The 19,846-nt window shown below is 45.8% G+C and overlaps 2 protein-coding genes across 7 annotated transcripts in view; one reads left to right on the top strand and one right to left on the bottom strand.

Annotated features, from left to right (window-relative positions):
* The first annotated feature begins 564 nt into the window (after positions 1–564).
* Positions 565–6,298, top strand: LOC111833576 (retinal cone rhodopsin-sensitive cGMP 3',5'-cyclic phosphodiesterase subunit gamma). Its single transcript, XM_023791999.2, has 4 exons — positions 565–1,509; positions 3,142–3,299; positions 4,738–4,778; positions 5,556–6,298. The coding sequence occupies exons 2-4, from the start codon at positions 3,154–3,156 to the stop codon at positions 5,630–5,632; spliced, it is 264 nt and encodes an 87-aa protein (XP_023647767.2). The 5' UTR covers positions 565–1,509; positions 3,142–3,153; the 3' UTR covers positions 5,633–6,298.
* A 7,115-nt stretch (positions 6,299–13,413) lies between these two features.
* rbfox2 (RNA binding fox-1 homolog 2) overlaps positions 13,414–19,846 on the bottom strand; it is a 30,367-nt gene continuing 23,934 nt past the window's right edge. For 3 of the 6 annotated variants that reach the window (XM_072712055.1, XM_072712058.1, XM_072712059.1), the window contains exons 6-12: positions 19,465–19,552; positions 19,216–19,272; positions 18,696–18,825; positions 18,011–18,053; positions 15,047–15,135; positions 14,486–14,564; positions 13,414–14,309 (exon numbers count right to left, since the gene is read on the bottom strand). In XM_072712055.1, the coding sequence (XP_072568156.1) occupies positions 14,265–14,309; positions 14,486–14,564; positions 15,047–15,135; positions 18,011–18,053; positions 18,696–18,825; positions 19,216–19,272; positions 19,465–19,552 (531 nt within the window). In that variant the 3' untranslated portion in view covers positions 13,414–14,264. Of the gene's footprint in view, positions 14,310–14,485; positions 14,565–15,046; positions 15,136–15,199; positions 17,482–18,010; positions 18,054–18,695; positions 18,826–19,215; positions 19,273–19,464; positions 19,553–19,846 lie in introns of those variants that run through there. The other 3 variants (XM_072712056.1, XR_011991692.1, XM_072712057.1) reach the window with 3 other exon arrangements.

The following is a 19,846-nucleotide window of genomic DNA, read 5'->3' as shown; positions in this document are numbered from 1 at the left end:
GGATTCAAACCACAGCCCAAGACACACAGACATCCTCTGCGCCAACAGAGACCTCAACAAGAAAGTAATGTTGTACATATCTGAGAATATATGCACGACCATGCCCGGATTACATTTCTAATGCATGAAACCGGTTAAAACCAGTTTAAATAGATGCTTGGCTCTTAGCCATCCATTAGTGGACCTCTGTCCACCAAACATTACTGAGATTTCAAAATTTTCCCCAGCAGCAACTCCCAGCACAAGTCATTCATTATTAAACATCCTAAATAACAGGCATCATAAAATTTCATTAAAATTATATACTCCTGCTCTTCATTGGCTGGTGACAACTGATGCATCGACTTTGAAAGCTAATAATTTAACAGTCACATCAAATTTGTTGAGCGCATATGTACTGTTTTTTATCAAACGTGCTGCAGATTTTTTGTCAGGGTAAAAGCATGGAGAGATAGAAAAACAAAATAAGGAATTATTTTCTGGGTAAGCATCACCAGTGTTTTGCACAGCCACCATGGGTAACAGTAAGTGGGATAATATGGTAAATACTTAGTTAGTATTTAACCCTTTGAAGGTGCATCACAATGGGATTACAGGCATCACTGGACTAGCATATGATTGGTAAAAAACCAGCGGCTGCTCAGTCTATAATCTACAATTTGAAATAATTTTCAGTTACATAAAGTGGGCAAACACATTCCACCATTGCTCTGCTTCCTCGGCAGATCTTACATCTTCGGTAACATTTTATTGGCTCTGTTCACTAACACACAGAGCTCTACGGTACAGAAGCAGTCCTGGTATTTAAACATATAACCTTCTGGTGCCAAATACAATTAAGGGAAAAGAGCAAAACCGGAAACAGGGTAGATGAACTCACAAAAAGGGACAGAGGTTTGGAACACCGAAGGGGACAGGCACTGTAGACAAGTGCTGTGTATATGACCAGCAGGAGGCGATACAGACTTGACAGCACCTAATTATAATACTGTAGTGTTAGAGAATCACTGATAGTCTACATTATCATGGTATAAGATGATGGACACGGACAAAAATTATGGAAACATTCTTCAACCTTGACGATGGATAAATGCTTGTTGACAAAAGCAAAGGAAAAAAACGCAATAAAAATATTTGTGGGGTTTATTTTGGGACGAGGCTATATTTAGGGCGGGATTCAGAGAATAGGGCTGAAGCTCAATTCAAGGAGGCTGATTTTAACAGACCTCCTGCAAACACATGCAGGCTTACCCACCCGTAAGTCAGGCCTTAAAATACACCTTCTTATCCCTGTCACTGTACATGCGGGGTGAGGGGGGTGCTGGAGATGTGGGCAGGAGAATGGGTATAAAAAGGTAGGACTGAGAGGAGGTGAAGAGAAACAACAGATAGCAGAGAGAAGAGGAAGTAAAGAGGATCCACAGACCAAAGAGGCTGATCACTACACCTGCTCTCAGAAAGAAGACAGAGGGAGGGAGGAAGAGGAGAACAAACGCCCCGAGGAAGAAGGTAAGAGGAGCAGCAGTGAGAGAGAGAGAGAGATGCTGGATGCTTAAGATCCTGGTAGAAATGGGGCAGCACAATGAGAATCCACAAAGTGTGGAAGCCTCCAACTCGGCTGTTAGCTTAGCAACCTTAGGCTACTTTGATAGCTGCGTCACAGTATGAGGTACATTGAGAAAACAGCATAGAGTAAAGTCTGTGGTGCAGACAGGGTACATTAACATATACTAAGAGGAATGATGAGTTTATGTTAACTAAATTCAATTAGGTACAATTTACTCTCCATCCTACCTGCTGTGTATTTATTCACTAGGCGTGGAGGAGAATAACACAAATGCCATAACAGACCCGGGGAAATGGCATTATGAAAAGATTAATCAATGTGATTTTAATTAAACAATTCTTCTTGGCTTCGTGTCATAATTACCTGTACATTAGCAACACCTGGGTAAGCGTGCTATCATGCGGAGAGGGTGAAGCCGTAAAAATTATGTCATTTATCTAGAGGAAGCTCTCGCTCACATTTACTCACTTTATGTGTCACACATTATCTATCTTCTAAGAGTCACAGAGAGGCCTGTCCTAGGCAGCACAGGGCAGGGGTACACACTGGGCAAGATGCCAGTCCATCATAGGGCACAGGGCTGGAGTACACCCTGGGAGGGATGCCAGGCCAACGTAGGGCACAGGGCAGGGGTACACTGTTACACTAAACTCAGCAGCCAATCAAATTCATCACATAAAGCAATTACGTGTTAAGGTTACTAATTCTTACACTGTAAGAAATGCAAAACTATAGAAAAATCCATGTCAGAAATATAACTCAAAATTATGCTACAAATACTAATGAAATATTAGATCCAAATATTCAAATGTGCATTTTCAGTTACAGCACAGAAGTGGCTGTAACAGCTGTCATCTTTGAGATCAGGTTTTTTAGACATCATCTCGTACCCAGTTTGACACAGTCTAGGTTTGTTCTTTAGCCATTTTAGGCTTAAGTCACAAACACAACAAGCCTCACCACTAGGCTGCCCCCTGCCTGTCTATGTGGGGATAGAAGGCAGGTATGATGGGAGAAGGGATGTAGAGATGAAAGAACATTAAACTCCAAGGGGGGGTCAGACCTACAAAGAACCTGTGTTACAAAGTATCCAAGAGTGAGGATTGCTGACTATGGATGACCTGCTTATATAAAACATGAATGTTACATAAAACATTCTAATCTCAGAAAATACAGCCCTGAATAGAAACAGGCCGCTTTTGGCCTTTTTGTGCGTCTGTGCTTCTGTGTCTGACGGCATCCAAAAATAGGCTGTAATTACAGACATAGCGCAGATTGTTCTGGAAAGTGTCGAGGGTTATGTAACTCAACAGGGTTTAATTTCAGGTCATCTATAAGGATTAACCCTGCAAACCCTAACCAGGATAAAGAGATTAGATGATGAATGGATGGATTGATATCGATTAAGGATTAGCAGCATGCAACAGCAGTAAGTGTGAATAGATGAGTATGAAGAAAGTGACAGGTAGGGGGCAGTATAGGGTAAAAAAACAAAGTACATGCTGAGTTAAAAGGCTACTGTTTCCTGGGGTGTGTACTGCACTCACACCCTCCCCTCCCCCAAACCTTTTCAGTAAACCCCAGAGATGAGCAGAGAGGCCCCCACGGGAAGCACCCTATCTGTCCCCACTGCCGTGGCAGGACCTAGCAGTCCCAAGAAGGGACCCCCCAAGTTCAAGCAGAGGACCACTCGCACCTTTAAGAGCAAGGCCCCGAAGCCTGGACAGAAAGGGTAAGTGGGGAGCAGGAGCGGGAAACGACCACCGGGAAAAGCTGCTCTCAAGTACACCAGGCAGCAAGTACAGCAGGCAGCAAGTACATCAGGCAGCAAGTACACCAGGCAGCAAGTACATCAGGCAGCAAGTACACCAGGCAGCAAGTACATCAGGCAGCAAGTACACCAGGCAGCAAGTACAGCAGGCAGCAAGTACATCAGGCAGCAAGTACATCAGGCAGCAAGTACATCAGGCAGCAAGTACATCAGGCAGCAAGTACAGCAGGCAGCAAGTACACCAGGCAGCAAGTACATCAGGCAGCAAGTACATCAGGCAGCAAGTACATCAGGCAGCAAGTAAACCAGGCAGCAAGTACATCAGGCAGCAAGTACACCAGGCAGCAAGTACAGCAGGCAGCAAGTACAGCAGGCAGCAAGTACATCAGGCAGCAAGTACACCAGGCAGCAAGTACATCAGGCAGCAAGTACACCAGGCAGCAAGTACACCAGGCAGCAAGTACACCAGGCAGCAAGTACAGCAGGCAGCAAGTACATCAGGCAGCAAGTACATCAGGCAGCAAGTACATCAGGCAGCAAGTACAGCAGGCAGCAAGTACATCAGGCAGCAAGTACATCAGGCAGCAAGTACAGCAGGCAGCAAGTACACCAGGCAGCAAGTACATCAGGCAGCAAGTACATCAGGCAGCAAGTACATCAGGCAGCAAGTACACCAGGCAGCAAGTACATCAGGCAGCAAGTACATCAGGCAGCAAGTACATCAGGCAGCAAATACAGCAGGCAGCAAGTACATCAGGCAGCAAGTACACCAGGCAGCAAGTACATCAGGCAGCAAGTACATCAGGCAGCAAGTACACCAGGCAGCAAGTACATCAGGCAGCAAGTACAGCAGGCAGCAAGTACATCAGGCAGCAAGTACATCAGGCAGCAAGTACACCAGGCAGCAAGTACATCAGGCAGCAAGTACATCAGGCAGCAAGTACAGCAGGCAGCAAGTACACCAGGCAGCAAGTACACCAGGCAGCAAGTACATCAGGCATCAAGTACACCAGGCAGCAAGTACACCAGGCAGCAAGTACACCAGGCAGCAAGTACACCAGGCAGCAAGTACATCAGGCAGCAAGTACAGCAGGCAGCAAATACATCAGGCAGCAAGTACAGCAGGCAGCAAGTACATCAGGCAGCAAGTACATCAGGCAGCAAGTACATCAGGCAGCAAGTACACCAGGCAGCAAGTACACGGCATCTCTCTGGAGGGTTACTAAGGAGCATAAACGCATTCATGCACATTCACCTCTGCTGTCACAATCTGCACATGCTGTCTAGTAGTAACAGGCAATCAGAAAACTTCACATTAAGCTGCATAATCAAACTAAACCAGCATTTACTGCTTACTTCTCTGTGCTCATGCAATTCTCCTCCCTCCACCGGCACTCAGGTTTGGAGATGACATCCCAGGAATGGAGGGTCTCGGCACAGGTAACAAATCCCTGTCAGTGCCAAGCTATGGAACATATAAGTACTCTATTATAATAGTCATTCCAGGAAACACAGTACAGATAGTGCTTATAATAATGGCTACCTTATAATGCACAGTACCAGTAGTACTCTTAATAATGTCTACTCTATGATGTACAGTACCAATAGTATTCATAATAATGGCTATCCTAGGGTGCACAGTACCCATAGTACTCATAATAATGGCTACCCTATGATACATAGTAAAAAAGTACTCTTAATAATGTCTACTCTATGATGCGCAGTACCAATAGTATTCATAATAATGGCTATCCTAGGGTGCACAGTACCCATAGTACTCATAATAATGGCTACCCTATGATACATAGTAAAAAAGTACTCTTAATAATGTCTACTCTATGATGCGCAGTACCAATAGTATTCATAATAATGGCTATCTTAGGGTGCACAGTACCCATAGTACTCATAATAATGGCTATCCTAGGGTGCACAGTACCCATAGTACTCATAATAATGGCTATCCTAGGGTGCACAGTACCCATAGTACTCATAATAATGGCTATCCTAGGGTGCACAGTACCCATAGTACTCATAATAATGGCTATCCTAGGGTGCACAGTACCCATAGTACTCATAATAATGGCTATCCTAGGGTGCACAGTACCCATAGTACTCATAATAATGGCTATCCTAGGGTGCACAGTACCCATAGTACTCATAATAATGGCTATCCTACAGTGCACAGTTCACAGCCCTGACACTCTCTTGCTCTTTCAGATATCACTGTCATCTGTCCCTGGGAAGCCTTCGGTGACATGGAGCTCAGTGACCTGGCCAAATTCGGCATCATCTGAACCTCCTTCTTCTACCCTCACCTCTTACGTCACTCACCATTCCCCAGTCGGACCCCAGGCTACATCATCCACACTTTCCACATGGATTCCCCAGTCGGACCCCAGGCTACATCATCCACACTTTCCACATGGACTCCCCAGTCGGACCCCAGGCTACATCATCCACACTTTCCACATGGACTCCCCAGTCGGATCCCAGGCTACATCATCCACACTTTCCACATGGATTCCCCAGTCGGATCCCAGGCTACATCATCCACACTTTCCACATGGACTCCCCAGTTGGACCCCAGGCTACATCATCCACACTTTCCATATGGACCTTGCCTTTGGGACCCCAGATTACAATGAAGTTCTGATTAAATACGTACCAAACTCTGATTACCCCAGACAACACCACCCTCAAGGGCAACCTGTAACAAAGGAAGAGTTGTGCAGCCGTAAAAGTGTCGTTAAATGTCACTGTGAATGAAATTATTGTGTATCAAAGCATACAATGCAGAGCCAATTTTTCCTTACCACTACAACTCCGAATAGCAATCTATAGTTTACAAATGTATTATTTTTCCATAAAACAAATGTATTTTTGCTACCTTGTGTTTTCTTGTATTTCGGGAAGTATTTCGTGTTTTTAATGTGAATTCTTGATTAAAAATTTTAATGGAAGCACCTGAAATCTCTCTCATCACATTTCCCTGATCAAGTGGCCAGTTCAGCGGTGTTTTCACAGATACCCACACGGCCACACACTTCCTTATGCAGCTACACTGTACGTCCAGTGCAAGGTCACCGAGAACCTGGATCCTGCACAAGGAATCGCAGGATCCTCACACCCAACACTCAATTAAGCATCAGAATCTCAAACAGCATCTTTTTTTTTTTGATGGAGGAACCTGGAGCACTTCCAGCACCCCGATACGGAGGAGTACACACTTTTGAGATGCCATTGTATGTGTGGTGTAACAATAGGAAAAGCATTTTGTATTTCATTCAATAATAGTATAGACTTATTTTGTCACAAAGGCAGCCCTTTGAACTGTAGTAAATGACAGTCAGGTATCAGGACTGAAAATAATCAGTTTTCCTCTCTGCCCTGTTTATATTTTGACTACTTTACCATGACCTCTGGCATGCAGTCTCTCACAAACCGATGTAACAGGTAATGAAATAACCATCCTTATTTTTCATTTTCCCGGCACAGGGCTCACAGCCAGGTGGAAGAAATGCCGTACATTTCCTTTGACGATTCAGTCAGCTCTTAAGTCATCCAGGCACTAAGGATTCATGGGGGCACCACTGATGTGGCTCTGAAGCTTATGTGCCTCTGAAGCCGGTGGCAATAATTAGCAGGAAGCAGTTGAACAATGCGAGGCAGAATGGAAATTTTCTGCAAATAAATAAGATTCTGCTACGGGATGATTTAAAATATTCTGGGTTGAATTGCTATTTGATGAAAATTGGATTAATGCAGAAGAGCCGTATTATATATTTTTATAGGGCAAAAATGTATATTCTTTGTGCTGCAACACTCAGCTGTATTAGAAACCGCTTTTATCATTTCAGAGAAACTTATTCAATTCTCATGCACACAGAATGACCAAAAAATGCCCTTTTTCAGAAAGAGGGGAGAGACGGGACAGAGATGGTTGATCTTTCTGACTGTTCTTCATCATTACCTCAGACACAGACCTGTTTTGTTGTCCTTAGGGGGGGGGGATCTTCTCACTGCATCTGTCCTGCCTGCAGAGGTGAAGATTTCAGGTCCAGAGAGTACAAATCCAGACCAACATTTTGTTTCAACCACCCAGTTGGGTACTCTGTGTCTGTGACTCTTTATATTCAATTGGTTGGTTGAAACAAAATCTTGACATCTGGGGGGTCCTCAATCATATGGCTTGAGAGGGGGGGGCAGGGGTCTCTCTCACCTCGCTGCTGTACAAGTGATCAATGACACAGCATGGCTGATAGTGATGCTTGCCAATCACCGGCGGTGACTCTGACCATCACCTGTATCTCACCCCTGCTTTACCAACAGCTTAATGCAGACGCATCCAAAGCCAACCTATGCCAGTCTGCCTCTTTAACACCCATTTTAGCAGTAACTCTGCTGACTCTGGGCACGTGGAAAACAGGCCAGCAGTCTGTCTGGGACGACCAGACTCTAAATGTGGCCTTTGTGTCCAACGGCAGGGTCCATCACAGATTGGCCCAATTTTGGTTTATTGTGTAGAGCAGGGACCAGTGAGAGACTGGGACTGGAAGCCAATAGAGGGCGGTTTAGTCCTCATACCAGTCTGCCCGGAGTCAAGTGCTTTTCTTTAGGGGCAGCGTGTGGCTCAGTGAGTGAGGAATGTGTGTCTATAATCCAAATGGTCGTCAGCTCAAATCCCTTGGTGAGAAGAGTGATGTCATTGTTGGGCCCCAGACCAAGACCTTTAACCCTAATTGGTCCAGGGACTAGCTAACCCCGACCTGCTCAACTGTACATCAGTTTGGATAAAAGTAACTGCTAAGTAAATAAAATACAAAATACAATCTCAGAATCAATAGAGAGCAGAGGTGGGGTGAAGTGGTATGAAGAGGAAGGTCTGCTGATTGGCACTGGGCGTAGCCTCGGCTGAGATCCTGGACAAGAAAAGCATTACTGCATATCAATGAGATAAGTGTAGAGTGTCACTAAGGTAGATGACGGCCAATCAGCGTGTGCAGCACGTGTCACATGCTGAAAACGCTGACTGTCATGTACCTCACGTTATGAACCGGAAACTGGAAGAACAGCGAGGATCATCAAAACTCCAAGGAGAATATGGATACAGAGCCTACAAGCAAACTCCCATCCATCTATTCGCAGTAACTGTGACAGTGACTTTTAGCCAATGCTATTAAAAAGAGACCCAACGAGTCCCACATTCAAGACGCCAAAATGCACGACGACGACAGCAATGAGTTTGGCAAGGCTGTGAACGAAAACTCAAAGGAGTCAACCAAAGACGGTCATTCATTCATTCACAATGTTCTTGGCAAAAGAAGAGATGGAATACTAAAGTCTTCCTGTCAGTCTGGGGTCCCCAAAGTCAAGAGCAGAAACAAAATAACAGCATTGCTTATTTAAAGCCGTAAGCATGATGATATATCAATTTGTTGATGCTGTCATGAGTGGAATCTCCACCAGTGTGAACGTGAAACCAGCTGCTAGAGTCCTAATATAATCTCAGACTATACACTCACACACAGGCCCAGTCAAAGCCCATGTAGTGCCCCCCTCTGCACATGACAGTCTAGGTGACGCCTCTGTCACCAAATGGATTAACCGACACTCACCACACAGTCATTTTATAGGCAACAGAATTTCTAGGAAATGTTTTAAAAATAATTATCAGATACTGGCTGTTCCTTTGTTTATTCCATGCCAGTTATGCAATAGAACAGTTTCTGACTGAGCACCAAGACCCTAAGGCTGATTACTAATAATAAAAAAAAGTAATATCTTTCCCCATATTTAAAATATGGATTAAACCAGTGTGTAGAATTTCAAAGATGCTGATGCTGTTAGGTTTGATTTAGGAGATATGTGAAGGTCATCAATGTAGCTACAATGTATAATTATATGTAGCTAAAATTACACACATATGTAATTTATGTAAATTTGAGGCCACTGCAAGCCTCAGGAAATTGATCCAGATGGATTTTAATATAGTACATGTCCCCAAACAATATATACTGACGGCACCAAGGATGGATGCCGTTAATAGAGCCATCCCAAATTACAGAAAGGGGGGGGCAGGAGGAAATTACGAAAAGGGTAGAAACCAGTCAGAGAAATACTGATTCAGGACAGAGTAAAATGCATAATGCTCACACAAAGCTTTGGTCCGACCCATAATGAAGCACTGGAATACATGATTGCAATTATTTCTGTTCCTGGGGAATAAACATCATGTCAGTCTGAAGATTGATAACCTCTGAGCAGAAGACTGGGACTCCTGGGTCACTCGTGTATGGCGTTTACTACGCCATCCTTAGCACAGCTCTGCTTGGAACACAGTAAGCGTCATGGCCGTTCCCCGCTTAATCTTAATGGGATGATACGGGGAAAATTAGGTTGAGTGGGTGAGAGAGGTCGTATTCAGGGATACATCTGAATACACAAATACATATACGCCTGTAGTCAATAACAGGCAAGACTGTACCGCCGCGGTGAGACTGAGCAGAGCAAAAACTGTAGACTGTTAGCGTCAAAAATCTTATTAGCCTATAAGGAACATGTGCATTTACATTTACACTTTGTGCCGTATATAAATAATTTAGTATTTTATCTTGGGGGGGGGGGGGGGGAGTCTCAAGCTCATCTTAACAATGTGAAAAACTATCCCTCTCATTTTGAGAAATGCTTGGCGACGGTAGAATTGCAGACTTGTCCCCTAATATCCTCCCGGCTCAACCCTCCGCCTCATCAAGGGACTGCAAAATGGCCAGACCTTCTGTTCTGCTGGAGGAAATCCACACGAGCTCAAAGAGGTTGGTGTGTGGCTACCGTGCAGCCTTAAACCCCAAATTTGTTGTAATATAGCGCCGAGCATGAGCCGCCGATCTTAGCGATGATTAATGCAGTTATACTGCCACGCGGTGGTTGTCAGTGTCATTACAACACAAACAAGACACGTCTCAAATCCCATATCATTCAGGTTTCCACGAAGGAAAAATAAGAGAAAGTTACTGCATGCAGGTAAACGCACATGTCCGCGCGCCCATCCATCCATCCATCCATCTTCAGTAACTCTGCTTGTCTTATTCAGGATCGCAGGGGGTTCGGAGCTACGGGCGCAAGGTTGGGAACAACCCAGGAGGGGGCGCCAACCCATCGGAGGGCGCACTCACACACCATTTAAACGCACATGGAGCAAATGTATTCGAAATATTCAGAAACGTTACACTAAACGTCTATTCGCTTCACATACCCGATGTCCGGAATCATGACAGGGAGCTTAGGGGACGTGGGGCCGGCGTACAGGACAGGCTGCCAGGACGCCGCAGAGAGCATGAAAAATATCACAGTGCTACCTAATAAACCACCAAAGTCCCAGCTGTAACGAACAAATAATAAACAGAAGCATTTGACATCATTATATATAAAGGGAGTTAAAATGTCAGACTACTCAAAGTTCTGTGGAGTTCTGCAGAAGAAAAAGCCCAAACCAGTATGTAAATGTCCATATGCAATTGTGTCGATGTCGATCTTTTATGAAACGGCGACTTATAAGGGGCAGTTTTTGTTATGGTTGTCATAAACAGCAAGCTGTGAAATAGGTGGCATCTACGGGAGATTGAGTTATTTAGATTTATTTAGTTAATGACGGCTGCCGAAGACGTTCCCTAGATGTCGTGCTTCTTTTTATTAATGATTTTCTAATTGTCCTTTGATTCTGAAATCACGCGTGCGGTACGGGGTCCCTAAAGCGCCGCATTTTTGTTGCAGCAGTGCTTAACTAGATCGACGCCACTGAGCAGATATTTCTCTGCAGTGAAGCTCTAAGATAAACCATGTGCTTTAGTTATCGTCCCGACAGCTGTTACAAAGGATTCTCTCGTTTTATAGAAAAACTGTTTTTCATTTAACAGAGACCAGTTAAGCGACCGCTCCCTGCTGTTTTAAACAACATTACGTTGCAATGAGAGGGATGTTGCGCCCATTGCTTATTAATTGATCCACTACTCTCGGAAAAGTCTACGATTTTCCTGTTTTTTCACTAAAGGCAAATATTTCAATGTTTCCAACTGCAACCAGTTTCCCCATACACAGTCGTTTAGGTGAAGCACATGATCATTTGCGATGTCTGTCAATATAAACAGCTGACAAGATATAAAAAAAACCTTTATGTACATTTAATAGAAAACAGACCAAAAAAAAAGAGACATAACGAAAGAAATATGAGAAAATACACAATATCACTCACTGTAAACCAAGGGAAAGAAACAAAGACAATGACATTCTTAATGGGGAATAATAAAAAAAAACAAAAGCACGCCCTGCATCTGAGATCACGTGGCATGTTTTCATACAGGATTTGTGCCCGTTTGTCATGCTACGCACAACGTACAGCATGACTGGTGAATGCATGAGTACGTGTCACATGTTCTGTGCCAAACGAATGAACAAAGACACAAAATGAGATGTTGCTGCACCCTCCACGCGATAGCCAAAATGGGGATACGCCCATAACTTATCGCAATATGAACATTTTGTTTACACCCCAGGGCGATTCTTTTTTTTTTTGTACATTTATAATATGCACATGTCTGATATACAACCTCACATCTAACCAAACTTTGATATATGCCAACTCTTAACGTTTTACTAAAAATACTCTTAAAAAGGTAACAGCACTTCATTAGCGGAATGATCCCAGACACATCAGTAACCAATTATATTGCTTCAGCCTTTCACCCTTGACCTTTCACCTTTGTGCCACACGTATAGAATCAGAGGCTCCCCCCCCTCCAATCTCCAGTAAAATGTTCAGTGGTTTGGCCTGACAAAGAACCCAATCAGTGTATTATAAAGAACCAGACTCATTGCCAAATACAAACGAGAGGAGGGGAAAAGTGTGCTTTCCAGAGAAGCTTTTATCCGGCAGGTAATTAAATTAGTTTAAACACGGCTCATTGCCACGAAAAGGGAAAAAGTGTCCCATCTTCACCACTTGACCTGTTATTCACCGCATGAAACAATGACACATTTCAATTTCATAAGGTCGACCACCTCAATTACAACGAAAAGGAAGACGGCCTAAACAAGGGTAAAAATCAATGTTTCAAACTCAAAAAATATAATGTAGAATGAAATTGAGCTTTTATTGTCGATATTCCTCCTAAAGATTGCGGTTACGTAATTCATTTTGCCTTTAGTCATCTGCTAGCATTGAGAACCCCGTCTAAAGTATTAATCCTTGACTACAGTTAAAAAGTCGCATCTAAATGAACCTCTCTGAAAAGGCAACACACAAAAAAAGGAAAAAAATATAAAAAAAATAACGTAACATCAAAACATCCATAATAATAACAGCAATAATAATAACAGCAACAATAATATACAGTATAACACGTTTACGTGTGGCCAGAAATGTGCTTTTGAAGAATCTTTGGAATCAAAAAAAAAAACAAAAAAAACATACAATTTAGAAGATATGGAATTAAGCTTCAGCGATTCTACAACCAGAATTTATACATTGTAACATCTTTCTGTCACTGTCCAGATCTCCTCGTTACCCCACAATTGCCAACTTTATTAAAAATTAAAAAAGACAAATAATAGTAAGGAATTGGCTGTGTCTTCCATAGATAACTACTCTCACAAAGCTAGAGAATGGGGAACCAGCTTGGGAAGCGGGTTGTTGGACTTAGAGAGGAGAGAGGTAACAATCCATTAACAAAAATAACCTCTGTGTTTAAAAAGGTCATGTCACATGACCAGACAGAGCCTAATCCGGGGCTGTTCAGCGCCCCTGACGTTTCCCAGGCAAAACAAAACGTTGATGCCGTTTTGCCCTGATGGCGCAGTGTAACCCAGCACAGGTCGTGGTAGGTAGCATCTCTCTGTGGCCTCCCCCCCCCCCCCCCACTGCCCACCCACCCACAGAACCCTAACCCCACACATGCACTCCCATCCGCGCTCTGGGTGCGTGTCGTCATGTCCGTAAGTCACAGGGACCACCGCATATTTACAAGGTTCGCTTGTGCTGAGTAATGCATCGTACAGACCGAACACTCATGCCAACAGAATATAAGAGAGACAGCAATTATATTCATAACTGTGGTACAGATACTCAGGAACAAAGAGGAATATTTCACAGGAGAAAATTGTAAATAATAATCATAATAATCATTATAATAACAGTAACAATAAGTTTGTTAAAACGCAAGACGAGCGGTGTGACGCATCTAATTTATGTTAATGCCTTTTGTAGTAACTATTATTCGACTACTAATTTTCCCCATAGACAAAAACCCGAATGAGGTAATGCATATCAAAAGAGTCATTTTTGCATTTCTTTTCCCATTGTCAGTTTTGCGTTTGTGTTTTGTGTTTTTCCGCAGCTGATCATTGTAAAGTTTTCTTTAAAGTTGCTCCACTTCAATATGAGCTTGAATATCTGTGCCCTATTAACTCGGTTGCACCCCCCCTAAAAAATTCACCCAAAGTGGTACCTTCCAAAGAGGTGTGCGCTTAACACCAAACTGACAAAAAAAAGCTGATATATTGGGGAAAAAAAGAGTGTAATTTGCAACTGTGCATTGGTTGATTCTAGATGTTCTACTCTTAAAGGATGGTGTTAATGGAGCTGAACAGCATGACCGCAGGGCCTGACGGTGGCCATTCTGTTTATCCACAGCCTGTCAAGTCCAGAGCCTCTGCCAGTGGCTGTCCTGGTACGTCCCAGCAGTTTCTGGATGGTTGATTTCCTGTAATATCATGGTTTGGAGGTGTAACTGACAATTACATTTGACGCCTTTTTTCTTTGCGGGCTGTGCCTCTAACAGACAACACCTTTCCGGGGAGACAGATGGAGATTTGATTCCTGAACTACAGAAGGGGGGAGGGGGCGTGGGGGGGGGTCAGAGACGTCGAGGTCATTCAGTAAGGGGCAAATCTACTGTATCCGCCCCGGTACAAACTGGCCTGCAAGAGACAGAGAGAAGAGTGAGGAAATAGCACAGTTTTCATTTTATTCCTGTCATACAATTTAGCCACGATCCCTAACAGTGAGAAAATGGAGGGAAAGAACTACAGATTAATTACACGCGATAGCAGTGGTCTTTCTGTTCATGTGACTGCCTCGGTAGAGTAACTCTTACCATGGCGCCCACTCCGTACGCGGCGGCTGCGGCAGGGGCCAGGGCGTGGTAGGGGTCCGCGGCATACACTCGGCCGTAACTTAGGGGACGGAGACAGAGACGGCACCGTCAGGCGCCAGGCGGGAGCAAATGCGGCATAGACACCAGCTATTAAACTTGCTTTGACTACGGCTTCCTGCTTTTCAATTAAAATGATGTCACATCTCGAGAACACAGGAATTAAAGGAGACGCACAGTTTGGAGACAGTAATAAAGGCCTAGTGTCTATCTTAAGGTAGAAGTCGCATCAGAGGAGGATAAGGGCGATTCTAGAATTTTTAAAGCGGGAGGCATAAGAGATAGCGGAGATAGAGGCCATAATTCATACAGAGGGGCCAACCTTTTCATTAGCCAATCATATGTTTCGTATTGGTGAGTGACAGGGCATGGTGCACTCTGGGGACCAATCAGCTTTCAGCTGGGGCCATTGCCCCCTGTGACCTCACCATCGTATACTACCCCGCAGAAGGGGAGAGGAACATACTGTTCAGGACTGGAATCCCATGTGTCTGTGGCCCTCACCTGTCGCTGTAAGCGGCGGCAGCGGCTGCGGCAGCCGTCGCTCCAGCTACGGCGGCGGGCTGGGCGTAGCGATACGCCGTGTACCCCCCCTGCCAGAAGGAGAGCGAGGAGGTCAGCATGGTGGGCAAACTGTACTGGGGGGGGGGGGGGGGGGGGGAGACGCCGCTTAGCACGCAACGTCGGGCTCATTAGCGCCAGTCCCGGAGAGCCGCGGTACTTCATTTATAAATGTAGCAGAGCGATAAAGAACCGCGTGTGAGAACCCGCGGACAGAACCCGCAGTCCGACCCACGGCTCTTCAGGACTGGGGCTAAAGCAGCGAGAGGAAAGACGTCATGAGACCAAGCGAAGCAAGAGATAAACAACAAAAAGAGGGGAATAAATGACAGGGGACTGAGACATTGACAAGAGACACGACATAAGGAGAATGTAACAGGGCTGTTTCATGGCAAAAGCCCCCAAGACACACAGGACGATGAATAAATAAAGCCAACGGTGTAAATTACCCCCCGTGTTATCTTCCCAAATGCATAAATTAAACAGGACATTTTTCTGTGCCAAAAGACGATCGGACAGAGACAGACAGAGATGGACGAACAGAAACGTGGCCACAACAGAAAGACAGCATGCATCCCAAATTAAGAAAAAAAGAGAGAGAGAGGCAATCCCAATCAAACACACCACTGCATTCTACCCTAATTAACTACGACTCCCAGCATTCCTCCATATGCCTGTGTGTGGGGGGGGGGGGGGGGTCCAAGAGATGAGAAGTGGGTAGAGTAGGGGAGGAAGAAGAGGAGGACATTTTGGAGAAACCAAAAGGAAATGAGAATTCGGGTAGACAGGTAAAAGGTAGCAGAATTAAGGCGAGGGAGGGAGGGATGCAGAGGGAGTGAGATGGAAAGAGGGTAAAATTGGGGGGAGGGGATGGGGTAGAAGGGTGGGGTATGGGTGTCAGCATGCTCACATTGATTTCATTTCAGCATGCCACAGGTGAAGCGAACCAATAGAGCGAGATATTGGGAAGGGGTTAGGGATGAGGTCCTAGCTGTGCTGGTGGGTCCTGACAGCCCTAATGCGACAGACGTGGTGCAGCAGAGCCTGCGAGTCCCGCCCTAATATGACAGACAAAATGCAGCTGGGCCTGCGAGTCCCGCCTTAGTGCAGCAGATGTAACCCTAATGCGACAGATGCAGTGCAGCTGGGCCTGCGAGTCCCGCCTTAGTGCAGCAGATGTAGCCCTAATGCGACAGATGCAGTGCAGCTAGGCCAGTGAGTCGTCCCCTAATGGGACAGATGAAGTGCAGCTGGGCCTGCGAGTCCCACCCTAGTGCAGCAGATGCAGTGCAGCTAGGCCTGCGAATCCCACCCTAAAGCAGCAGATGCAGTGCACCTGGGCCTGTGAGTTCCACCCTAATGCGAGAGATGCAGTGCAGCTGGGCCTGCAAGTCCCATCCTAGTGTGACAGGTGCAGTGCAGTTGGACTTGCGAGTCCTGCCCTAATGCGACAGACGCATTGCAGCTGGGCCTGAGAATCCCACCCTAATGCGACAGACGCATTGCAGCTGGGCCTGAGAATCCCACCCTAATGCGACAGACGCATTGCAGCTGGGCCTGAGAATCCCACCCTAATGCGACAGGCGCGGTGCAGCTGGGCCTGTGAGTCCCGCTAAAACATGCGCCGCTCTTGCCCGGGCAGGCAGGTTAACGTGACCAGCTGAACCGCCCCGGGCCAGAGAGACGCAGGGAAACAAAACTCTACCAACAGATTCTGTAGGGGGTCGACCCCCCACTCTTCCTACAAAATACTGAACATTTATTCACCAGAATAAATGGGACTGAAAGCCAATTTCATAGCCTGCCCCCTACCCCTGACTCTTACTGATTACAGCCTTTCCAGCTATTTCTCAGTAACAAACCCAAAAGTTCACAGAGCGTTTGCAGATATCTGTCAGCACTGATTATGGGGTGCACGCCTGAAATGCTATTGACGCAAACTGCCGCAAGCCATGCACTTAATGTTGCGTAAAAAAACAGTTCGATATGTTCTTACGAGCAAGACCGAAAGACAGGCTGTCAGACTATAAGACTTTCAGGCCTAATGTCAAATTTCCCAAATGAAATTCATATACCTTAAAGTACAGCTCCTTTCCATTTATATTACATGTGATAAGACCTTAGTCTAAAAGTTACTACACTAGTGTGTTTCTATTATAAAATGATGAAGGTGAAAATGATGGGGATGATGATGACAGCATAACCCCTTCCCCAATTCCGCCAGTGTCAGATTCCAGTGAGTTAGTACAGAAATGCCATCACAATTTAAAAATGATCAATATCAAAACAATAATCGACGGTAATAAATGCATACTGGATTTTATACCGACCCTACCTGAGGCAATCTGGCACTAAGGACAGTGTCCTGAAACACTATTCTACAGAGAAAACAGAAACAGCTATTGTCAACCTGGACACGCACACACGCACAAACACACGCACACACACAAATAGACACGCATAGAGCGGCTCAGTTATGAATGTATAGATCTGATACGGACGTGTTGGCCGCAGGATGGGCTGTCCGGCGTAATGCCTGCATGGAGCCTAACACTCACAATGTTACTTAAACATCTAGATGAATCACTACATCTTTGAGGATAAAATTCATATGAATCTAAGGCATCTTAAAAGCACATTTATTTTCATATTAGTTGAAACTACAGTGGAAAATCCCATTACAAGCCATAAAAATAGATGTATCGAGACACTGGGTCATTTCTATAGATGTAAATTCTAAAAATTCACATGCCATTTAGTAATATTGGGATAAAACCCTGTATATATGCTATATCATTCACAAGTATGCAGCTCTATGCAGTTTATGCACACGCACACACACGGAACACTGTGAGGCAGAGAGGGAGAGTGTGATCGCGGGGGGGGGAAGAGCGAGACTTTACTTACATATAGTTCTGCGGCTCCATAAAACCCATCCTGATACACCACACTGAGAGAGCGGGGGGGGGGGGGGGCACAGGCGCAGATGGGAAAGGAGGCACAGAGGAGGGTGAGAGAGAAATGGAGGGAGAGGGAGAGAGAGAGGACAAATGAGCAGCAGTGATGGATGGGCACAGACAGAAGAAAATTTTTAAATGCCAATAAGATGAAGAAGCGGAAGGGAGGATGAGGAGAAAGAATAGAAGTCAGAATGCAGCAAAAAAGAGAGAAGTGGGGAAAATAAGATGTGGTACAAAGGAAACAGCAGTGAGGTGGGAAGGAAGGGAGGGGGGGGGAGAGAGAGAGAGAGAGAGAGTGTTATTTCACACACATGCAGCATGCACAAACAGATACAACTTCCATAAGCACGACACCCTGCAACTCCCATAATGCCCTGAGGCATCTCCCACTACCCAGCACTGGCCGGACCCCAGCCAGTGACAGATGGCCCCAAAGGACCCGCATTCGCAGTGAGGAATATCAGCATCGCCAAGGAAACGACAGTGTGGGGCTGTCGCTGGCCTCGTCGAGCATGGAAGTGGTACGGTCCTCCAGAGCACGGCAGCCAATCACATCACTTACGGACACGTCACGCAGTTTGCGGGGTTAAATCTACCCGGCATGCATGTAAATCTGCGACACCGACACTCACCCTGGATACGCGGGGATGGCGGGCTGGGGGACGGCGGCGCGGACGGCGCCGTACACGGGGCGACCCCGACCCCTCAGGTGAGCCCCACGGAAGGCAGCTGCCGTGGTAGCGGGGTACGGGAACCCGGGTACTGGAGGGGCGAATGAACAGATATGACCTAAGACTACTAAGACTCGCTAAGATCAATAAGACGACGGCGACAGCAACGACAACAACAATAATAACAACGGATTCATTGATTCTATGACGTATACGAAGTGCGCAAGTACAAAACAAATGTCAAAGTCAGTGAACGGGGGCAAATAATCGCTCTAGAAATAAATCTGGGGGGTGAATATGTGCCGTGCGACCGTCGTGAGTGTGTCATCCCAGAAAAGGCCTGTGGTTCAAAACATATTTGCATTTCTTGAATTTTCACCCTTGCTAGGCCAACATGACAACTGCTCCAAGTTTAACAAGGCAGCTTTGTGGGGTGTGGGGGCAAGGAAATAAATGAGGAGAGACGGAGGCGGCAGCTCACCCGCGTAGAGCTCGGGCCCGTAGACGGCCCCCACCATGGGGCTCAGCTTCCAGCCTGCTGAGAGACGGGGAGGCAGAGCGGAACCGGTGAGACGGGCCGCCAGGAGAGGTGTGCGATTAACAGCGGGGGGGCGGAAAGCCGCTACACGGCAAACACACACACCTCCGTTCCCCCACACTCTCTCTCAAGACCCTGGAGATAAACCCCCCCCCCCCCCCATTCTACATCAGCCATGAGACCGGCGTTTACCATATGGCAGCGAGCCCAGCCCCTCCCCGTTGGTGTACGGGCTGACTAGCTTCTTATTGGTCATCACCCGGGCAGTGGCATTATTCACCTGGAGGAGAGGGAGACGGAGAGAGAGGAGCGAGAGATGAGGGGATGAACGGGAGGTAAAGAGGGAAAGACTCACAGCACAGACATCCAGCCAATCACCACAGAGCATCAGGCACATTAAAAGACAAGCCGAGGGTCCAGGGAACGACCCCGACAAACCAGAGACCAACGTCAAACAGACATTAAATACAAACGCCGGCGTTAATCCCGGCAATAGCCTCTACTGCCTTCTGAGGCCCCTTTTTAACAACATTGCTATGTCATGTACATGCATGCGGTCATGAAGAGAAAGCAA

This window comes from Paramormyrops kingsleyae, chromosome 5 (assembly GCF_048594095.1).
Source record: "Paramormyrops kingsleyae isolate MSU_618 chromosome 5, PKINGS_0.4, whole genome shotgun sequence".
In the NCBI taxonomy this organism is placed as follows: Eukaryota; Metazoa; Chordata; class Actinopteri; order Osteoglossiformes; family Mormyridae; genus Paramormyrops; species Paramormyrops kingsleyae.
The sequence above is the reverse complement of the archived record's forward strand: the minus strand, read 5'-3'. Positions and strand labels throughout refer to the sequence as shown.